The 9,527-nt window shown below is 41.9% G+C and overlaps 1 protein-coding gene across 1 annotated transcript; it reads left to right on the top strand.

Annotated features, from left to right (window-relative positions):
- Positions 1 to 525: 525 nt before the first annotated feature.
- On the top strand, positions 526 to 8,966 carry F2R (coagulation factor II thrombin receptor). Its single transcript, XM_074856610.1, has 2 exons — positions 526 to 794; positions 7,500 to 8,966. Exons 1-2 carry the CDS (start codon positions 695 to 697, stop codon positions 8,699 to 8,701), a joined length of 1,302 nt encoding a protein of 433 aa, XP_074712711.1. The 5' UTR covers positions 526 to 694; the 3' UTR covers positions 8,702 to 8,966.
- The last annotated feature ends 561 nt before the right edge of the window (positions 8,967 to 9,527 follow it).

The raw sequence follows: 9,527 nt of genomic DNA, 5'->3' as shown, positions 1-9,527 counted from the left end.
TTGCAAGAACAGACACGAGGGCTGCAAAGCGGGGTAATGAATCACTTTTAGATTGTCTGTTTTTTGTAGAGTCAGCTTACTGAACCCATGCAGTACAAGCAGACTTTAATGTTGTATACTTTATACAGTGCAGATCTACATATTAAGGAGCTTTCCTGAATGAGCATGATCTTTCAGTCATGAGTAATGCAGGTATTTCAACTGGTCTTGTAACTGTGCTCCTGCGGAGCATTAGCAATTTGGACTGCACAAAGAATAATTCCGTGAGAGTAATAACCCTTTGCTCTGCACCTCCTGCTTTGTCGTCCTGCCCGAGCCCACGACCCCTTCCCGTTTCTCAGCTGGGTGCCAGAGCTTTCCGCTGCCGTTTTTTCTCAGCGCACGGGCTGCTGGCTGGGCTGCTGTGCCGCGGGGGCGGGCAGGCCTCCCTCCCCTCGCCTCCCCTCCCCTCCGTTCCCCTCCCCTCCGCCGCCCGGCTCTCCCGCCCGTGGCGGTGCGGGGCGGGCGCGCAGCCCCCCCTCCGCCGGGGCGGCGCGGCAGGACGGCACGGCCCCGTCCCAGCCGCCCGTCCGTCGCCAGCCGCCGCTCTCCGGCTGCACTCGCCTTCCCCTGCGCTGGCCGGACGGACAGAGGGAGCGGAGAGCGCGGAGGGAGCTCCCCGCCGCCCGCCCCCCCCGCCCCCGGCGCGGCGGACATGGGGCCGCGGGCGCTGCCCGCGCTGCTCTGCGCCCTGGCCCTGGCCGTGCTCGGCTGCCCGCGCCCGTCTCCCGCCGCCGCCGCCGCCGCCCCCCTCGGTGAGTTGCAGCTCCCGCCGCGCGCGGGGGAGCTCCCGGGGGGGGGGGTGTCGGGGAGGGGAGGGGTGCCCCAGCCCTGCCGGGCCCCAGCGCTCCTGTCCCCAGAGGGGTCCCCCAGGAAGCCGCGGCCCGGCGGGCGCCGAGCGAGGGAGGATCCCGGCCGTGGCGGCGGGCGGCGGCACCGCCGGCTGGTTCGGCCGCCGGGCCGGAGCCGTGCGCCTCGGGAGAGGAAAATAAAATGCGCATTAGCGCACGGCGTCGTGGGCCGGCGTGTAGCCAGGTCGACGGTCTCCCGCTTTGAAGTTTTAATGGGGGCTTAGGATCGCGTTTTCTTCGGCGTCGTGAAACGCTGCTCTGGGTTTGTTCTCATAGTAGCGGCAGGAGAACAGGCTGAATCATCAAGTTAGCCTGCGTAAAGCAGCGTCAGATACTTTTTGAGAACGACTTTTTTGAATAAAGGAAATGTTACAGATCTGAAATACATAGATCAGAGACAGACGCAATGCCACAGGTAGGGTTACTGACGGTGAAAAGTGTTTTACAGCTGTCCCATGGCTAAGGAGGCGGCCGGGCAATAGCAAGTTACAATGGAAGGAAGTGACCAAGCTGGCAAGATGTGCTGGTGGACTTCCTTAAAAAACTGGCGATGCCGAAAGAAGATAGAGTGCCAGCTGAATTTGTAGGTAGGGCAAAGTTTGGAAGATCGGCCAACACAAAATAGTTCAGAATATCCACCCCAAGTAGATGACCTTCATGGTTATTCAATTAGAAACAGCACTGATAGCAACATCAGTGCTGTAACCGTTAAGAAACGATGGATCCATGTAGCTCACAGCTTGTCTGACAATGCAGATGCTGAGGGAAGATGCATGGTACATCCATGCATGTAACCTCCCAGTTTCTGCTAGAGGTACAACAGTACAAAAGACAAGATTATGTGTTCAGAGATTAGGAACATTTTTTTTCCTGTGAAAATTCAGTTTAACATTTCTTTCAGTCACATAGCGATCACAGTGCTGCTGGACAAATAGCTTAGCCACATGAGATGCCTGCTGGGAAGACTCAGTTCAAGCTCTACATACAGAAAAGGCTGTTTAAAGGAACAACTAAGGGGGGATTTAAGAGCATGGCATACTTTGACTGCTAAAATGAAGGCTAAAAGGGGACAGAACTAGTGTTTGTAATTAAGCTGGGAGGGAAGTATCAGAGGGGGCAAATAATTCTGGCTAAAAAACTTTTTGTCACAAGGACAAGTGGGAAAGAAGAGACCACAGTCATGTTTGTATTGGAAGTCTAAGGAAAATGTCCTTATAAAAAAAAAAAAAAGGGGGGTGGGAGTGGGATGGGGGTGTAAAAGACAAACTATACATGTTAATGCTAGGAAAAAGATTGTACTGCTGGGTGCTATTCTTCCAGTTTATGGAAACTTTCAAACTTGTTTTCCTGCCTTTTGCAATTATAGTCTTAATTAAAGAGCATCCTGAATTACACTATTTGTTTGCTGCTTTCTTAGGAAATAATGATTGAAATAGTTACTGTATTACATCACTAGGAAAAGAAAAATTCAAAACAAATTACGTCATGTGCAGGAGAACTAAAAAAGCCTGGCCATCTGAACATGTCTTCTACTCTCCTTGTACTCGCTCCCACTGTAATAATATCATTTCCCCACTGACCTGGATAACATTCCCTGTTTCTACCTCAATGTACTTAATTCCCATCACCTGTGCACTGCTGTATCCCCAGCTCTGCTCTGCCCTTGCACCTTCTCCCCTGCTTTTCCCTTGGTCCTTCAATATCCACAGTTATCACATTACTAACCAGTGCTGGTCCTGCGGGCAGGTGAAAAAGCAATAGCTTGGCAGTGGGTTAGCACTAGGTGCTTGAAGATTAGTCGACCAGGTGCTGCTGAGGTGGCTGGCTCAGGTCTGAGGACCTTCCTGCCTTGAGACACTGATAGTGGGATAGAAAGATGTTATCATTGCTTGAAGCCAGCACCTGTGATGAAAGAGGTTGAGAAAGGAAAGCAAAAAGGAGCAGACATCAGGTTGCAAGAAAACTAAATTTTAGGAAAATGTGTTCAAATTATTACTACATCACTCATGTAGTTCAATAACAAGTTCTGTATAACAGAGATGTGGGTTAAAGAAGATTTTTTAAAGATAATACCATATTTATTTTTACAAAAGTAAATAATAGTCATCTGTCCTACAAGACCGTGTCTTACCTGATTTATAAATGTGTCTGGCATGAACATCATATTCTGTATGTGAGTACCTACTATATGGGTCACTGAGTAATTTAGATTCTAGATGCTTATCGCTGCAGATTATACAAAGGGTTGATAAGAGAAACTGACGTTTTGTTATCCGCCAGTGGTATGCGTGCAGCTATCAACAGGAATGCCCAGAAATCGGTATTAATTGTTGTCCAGCAGTACACAGGGAACATATTTAATTGGCTTGAGTAGGAATCTATTCTTTAGTTTTCCACCTCACAAAGATATCCCTTGGGACATGAACATTACTGGTTTGTAACATCCTGTCCAGATTGATGGGTCTACAGAATACTTTGAAATTTTCTTCTAGAGCTCAAGAGTGCTTTTTAAGATTGGTTGAAGCCATTATATATTTTGCTCTCTAGTTCTTTTACAGAACAGTATGTGCAGTAGCCCCTCACATATGAAAGTAGACATAAAAGGAAGTCATAAAATAGCTCTGTGTAAAAAAAAGTGGCTTTCAGCATAAGCGGAATACACATACGCTGATTGTGAGACCAACAATGTGTAGTACTTGATGGAAAACAGCACAGTATAAGTTGTTAAAACCAAACAATCCCAACCTTACTGAGCTTTCTACATCATTTCTCTATATCCTTGTTAGAGAATCAGTGCAAAGACCACAGGCAGTAAAAGACAACTTCAGGCAATTTGAGTATCATACTGATTCTACACAATTTTTGCCTTTCAAAGTTCTCATTGGATGCAAAGAAAAGACTGTATATATATTGTTCAGTGTCCTGACTGCACACCACGAGGATGAAACCTCAATGTTTTATCCCGCTCTTCCTTTGTCCTGTTCTTTCATACCTATTCATATTTTACAAGTGCTACAGACTCTGGTATAGCTGTAGCTATGTAAGAGTAGTTTAAAAATCTTTTCTGTAGAGCTACTGTATTGGCTGCCTTGTACTATCCTAGCTTATAGGTATGCCTGTTTCCCATTACTGACCTCTATGTTTATTGTCAAGGTTCATTAAGATCTTTTGAATCTTTGATCACTCCATCCTCTTCCCTTCTGTGCATAAATCCCTGGTGATCAGCTTTTTCAAATAAACACTGACACAAAAGGAATACAAAATGTCAAGACAGTAACTATCTTTCTTTCTGTTTTGGAGAGCATGAAGAGCACTATTGTTTTTTCTAATACACAGATACTATGTCATACAAACATACAAGCAGCCTTGCAAAAGAAAAGAACTGATATGTGGCTCTCAATCTTTTAAATGAAAATTAAATTGAATTTCATCAAGAAAGTTTAAATTCCCACTCTCTATATTATCAAGTGGCAAAGAAATAGCAAGTTTGACATCTTATTGCATTTTTCCATAGAGCTGGCTTTCAAGTAGTACCTCACATCATCTAAGTTCAAGGTGGAGACATGGACTGAGCACAGGACACAGCATGGAGGTGTTGTTAACAGCATCAAGGTTGAGTTCAACTCTGAACTTAGAAAGTCTTTGCTTATACAAAGAACACCTAGTTTTCACCAAGTTATAGTTTATTCCAGAGAATTTTAACTCAACTGAAATTATGAAATTTTTTTGTCCTGAATTATTGTAATAGGATTCTACTTTTAGAAAAGTTTGATAATGGAGTAACGCAGACTCTAAATGCTTTCATCTAAGAAATTTGTAAATAAGTTAGCTCCAAGAATTCAGGAAATAATTAAAATTATTAGCAATGTTCAAGTAACTATAAGCAATAGCTAAGACAAAGGTCAGTAGTTGATAAAAGTTAACTGGCCCAAACATAATTATTTTCCTTTAGCCTATTTTCATACTGTTCTAACTTAGGAGTCACGGATGAGAAATGGGTTAGGTTACCACCAAGGGGTTCCACATTAAGTGACTTAACCTCAACCGGTAATGGTCAGTGGTTCTGACTGGTTTGCTCACTAGTCCTCAAAAGGTGAGGCACTGCAGCACTGCTAGCTCAAGTGAGACAGTGCAGGCGAAGCCCTGCAAAGTTCAGGGATACTGGGATGAGGGAGGTTGCTTGCTGGAAGCACCTCAGTTACCATGTCATGCAGAGGTCATCTTGGCAATACAGTTCCAGACTCCAGACAAGGTGTACCCTCCCTCTCATCAAAGTCCATTTATATCGGTGTTCCCCAAAAACATGCCTTCCTCACATAAAACCATGTCATCTCTTCACTTGGTTCTCCACACTGCTCTTCAGCAGTGGAGAAACCAAGAAGGACATGTAGACTTTCGGGGACTAGGCTCATCATTGTCTTCTGTTTAAGAAATTTTCTGTTTTAGAAATGTCAGTGGAAGAAATATATATTCACAGCATTCAAAGTCTTGAATTCATAAAACTTGTATGTACTGGAGATACTAGAGGTACTGTTCAAGATTTTTCACTCTCACTGATGTCTTTACCATGGAGACGAGCCTCCTGGCATAATGAATTAGGTTTTTTTCCTTCAAGTATAATCACAGTCCTCCCAAAAGAGATGAATACTGATGGTGTCAGTTGTGACAGATTTCTACTGCAGTGATCATTAACTACTGGAAATCACCTAACTATTTGATGTCAGCCATAGGCTGAAATTGGAAAATTGGAGGTGTTAAATATAACTTGTGCTGCACCTGAACTGCTGAACTAGGAGCTGACTCCTTGAGCCATCCAACTGCTTGGACTAAACTTTTAAAGTAAGGTTAAAGATTAAGGATCTATAGTTTTTCCTTTTGTTAGTGTTCTCTTTTAGCCAGCAGAATAGACCCTTGTATAAATTGGTTTAATGCCCTTCTGTACAAACACTGAATCTCCCATACTTCTCTGCATTGGTGTTTCAGTAAAAGTACTAAATTGTTCCCACTGCAGCCTACGCAACAAGCTTGCAGGCTGAAATTCTCATACAGCATCTTTTTTTCTGGCCTACAGAGGTTGCAATCTAGTCACTTTGCATACGAAAACCATTATCAGAAACACTTCCCCTCTTTTGTCCCTACTGTCCCCAGAATGCTGCTGTGACACAGCATGATACATACAGCACAGCAGCTTTAAAAAATCCCCAAATTTCCCTACCACTTCTCTCATCTCCCCCCACATTCAAGTCTGAATTTCACCAAAATTCAAGCTGGTCAGGGCCCTTCCCGAACAGCCTGCGCACAAAGGGAGGTAACTGCCTGTTTAAAGCTGCAGCCACTCCTCTCTTTACCATCTGCCTCCTTCAGATGCTTTTGTTTTCATCTGCATTAAAAAAAAAAAAAAATTGTTTGAATTACTGTAGAACAAATAATTGCTTCTAATGAGTAACATTTTAGACATGTGAGTCATGCCTATGTACTTTCAGCTCACTGATTTAACTTAACACACCATTTTTATTTTAGTTGTCTAGGATTCAACAAAGATCAGTTGCACAGCTAAGCAGATGAATAATTACTTGAGCAGTAGTAACTCTCTCACTTCTGTCTTCCCATAATGTATTTAAATTATGCTACACCTAACTAGATTAAGTCGAAGCTGAAAATGAGAGTCTTCCACAATAAGTCTTCATACAAACAACTCTTATGAAATGTCTAAAGTAGCTCTTTTGATTTTTTGGGTTTTTGGTTTTTTTAAACATAAATAAACCTGTACCGCACATTCAACACTTTGTAATGCTAAATTCCTAACTTATTACAGCTACATTCAAAAATCAGAGATATCCTGTCCTGACACTTTTCTTCTTAGTCAAGTCACTGAACCATGCTGCAGAAGACCCTGCTGTAGAGGGAACACTAGTGGCAGATTTCAGAAGTGCCCCGAGGGCACACATGCTGTCCTCAATGATGCATGCCGTGGGGTAGGATAAGTAGAGCTAGCAAAGCAAAGCGTTTCAGTGCAATCTGTGGCTACCTGTCTGATACAATCAAAAGGCTGAGCCACGTCTGCTCTGAAAACTTCGCGCAGACTTCTGCCATCTGTCTTGATGGGAGTCGTTGGGTTGAGTAAGATGTCTCCAGAACACACAGAAATATTTCAGTAACTTGATGTTTCAATTGCACTTTAACTTTTTGTTATTTTGGTGATGAGTGGTTCTAAAGGGAATTTTGTGTCTGAATACTAGTATTCATCCCAGCACCTCATTTCTTACAAACTGTATGAAGGTTCTGGCAAAGACAGATCAAGGGTGGCAAATTTACTGTTGTATTTGTGTTAAAGTAGCCCAAAGAAAACATAGATGAGATTGCATCCTTAAGCACAGATGGAGTCCCTACCATAAAAAGCTTCCAAGCTAGGAGACAGAGAAGGACATCTTACCCAAAATAAAAAAGGTTGAACTAACATCTGTGATCAGTCTGCACTTTGAAACAGAAATTAACCTTATTATTTTGTGTTGCTAGTATGATCTTAGCTTTCCTTTTTGAAGTATGTTTTTGCTTCCCTGTAGCATGTAAATATTTGCTTAATAATCTTAATACTTTCTTATTTTTCAGCCTCCCCATATAACAGCAGCACACCACAGCTCAGAAGTTTTGTAATCTCTTCTGTAAGTCACCAGGATGACCCTATACCTACTGAAGATGATACTGAAAATGACTTGGAAGTTGCATCGGGAACCACCAATCAGACTGGATCATTCCTACATGAACAACGTACAGTGTCAGTGCAAACAGCACAGTTCCTCACTAGTCCGTGGCTAACACGTTTTGTCCCTTCGGTTTACACCTTAGTGCTTGTGCTGAGTCTCCCTCTGAACATTACAGCAATACTCGTGTTTCTGAAAAAAATGAAAATTGAAAAACCAGCTGTAGTATACATGCTGAATTTGGCCCTTGCAGATGTCCTGTTTGTAAGTGTGCTTCCTTTCAAGATTGCTTATCACTTTTCTGGAAATGACTGGTGTTTTGGACCTCAGATGTGCCGTTTCATCACTGCTGCCTTCTACTGTAATATGTACTGTTCAATAATGCTTATGACGAGCATAAGCTTTGATCGCTTTTTAGCAGTGGTGTATCCCATGAAGTCTCTTGGGTGGCGTACATTAACACGTGCCTCACTGATTTGTTTCATCATATGGCTTGTAGCAATAACTGGGGTTATACCTTTTCTCATCAGAGAGCAAACAATGGAAATACCCAAGTTAAATATAACTACTTGCCATGATGTGCTTAGAGAATCTGAACTTCAAGGGTATTATCTCCACTTCTTCTCCATCTTCTCATCTGTGTTTTTTGTAGTGCCATTTATAATTTCTACTGTCTGTTATGTGTGTATCATCCGATGTCTTAGTTCTTCTACCATTGTTGCAAAACAAAATAAGAAGACCCGTGCCTTGCTCTTGTGTGTGGCTGTTTTTTTTGTTTTTGTTATTTGCTTTGGGCCAACAAATGTCCTTCTATTAATTCATTATATCCATTTTTCTTATGACAACAGCCTGGAGTATCTCTACTTTGCCTATCTACTATGTGTTTGTATCAGCAGCGTTAGCTGTTGTATTGACCCCCTTATTTACTACTATGCTTCTTCTCAGTATCAGAGACAACTTTTCAATCTCTTCAATTGTAAAAAGACTTTTGATCCTAACAGTAGTAACAGCAGTGGCCAGTCAATGTCTACCACTAGTAGAAGGTCTACGTGCTCTACTAATGTGAATAACAGTGTCTACAGGAAATTAACTAGCAATGCATTGAGATAATGTGTCTTACATATGCTTAATTTTTAGACAATTTCAGACAAAAAACCCCACTGTATTGTATCCAAGAAATGCAAAACCTTAAACCAAGTAGTTGTACAATACATAGTTCTATGGATTCATTACAGTAATGCACAATTCAAAGTATAACTCTGTATATGTATATATACATATAGTATATGTAAATAGAATAATGTATAGGGGAAAAGTAATTTCTTCATAATAGTTGTTGAGTGTTTTTCAAATAAACTCCTTTTTTCCAGACAAATCCTTTGTATTGTTAGTTCAGTTTATGGCAGGGGTTTTATGAAATCCTGTTTTAGGATTTTGAACTGTATCAGGTTGATTACATTCTTACTTGTGGAACCTCTCCATCTATCCAGTACTTCCTGAAGTAAACATATCTTTCCAGGCTTTTTTTTTCCCCTGTTTGCCATTATTTCTAGAATCATCTGTAAACTTCATTTTCTTAGCATTATTTTCCATCTTGGACACTGAAAATGTTTATTTTCCATTTTTATATATTACAATTCAAAACAGTCTGTATGGTTTTAGGAATGTGAGCAACTGAAAATCAGCTAGTGATTGGTGCAATGTGTTGTGGGAGATAATTCTCAGCAGCCAAAACTAGCTCTTCTTTTGGTGTTCCTACCACTAGTGTACACTAGGCATCTTGGTTAGGAATGTGGTATTTTTCACAATTAATTTTACAAAAAATTGACATTTTATTTCACAATAAATCAATGTTGAATGGCTCTCCAGAAAATATACTGAAAAAACTGTATTCATCATCTTGTTAAGCAATTTGTAAACACGTGCTTTCACGCAC

The sequence above is a fragment of the Strix uralensis genome, chromosome Z, assembly GCF_047716275.1.
Source record: "Strix uralensis isolate ZFMK-TIS-50842 chromosome Z, bStrUra1, whole genome shotgun sequence".
NCBI lineage: Eukaryota > Metazoa > Chordata > Aves > Strigiformes > Strigidae > Strix > Strix uralensis.
The sequence above is the reverse complement of the archived record's forward strand: the minus strand, read 5'-3'. Positions and strand labels throughout refer to the sequence as shown.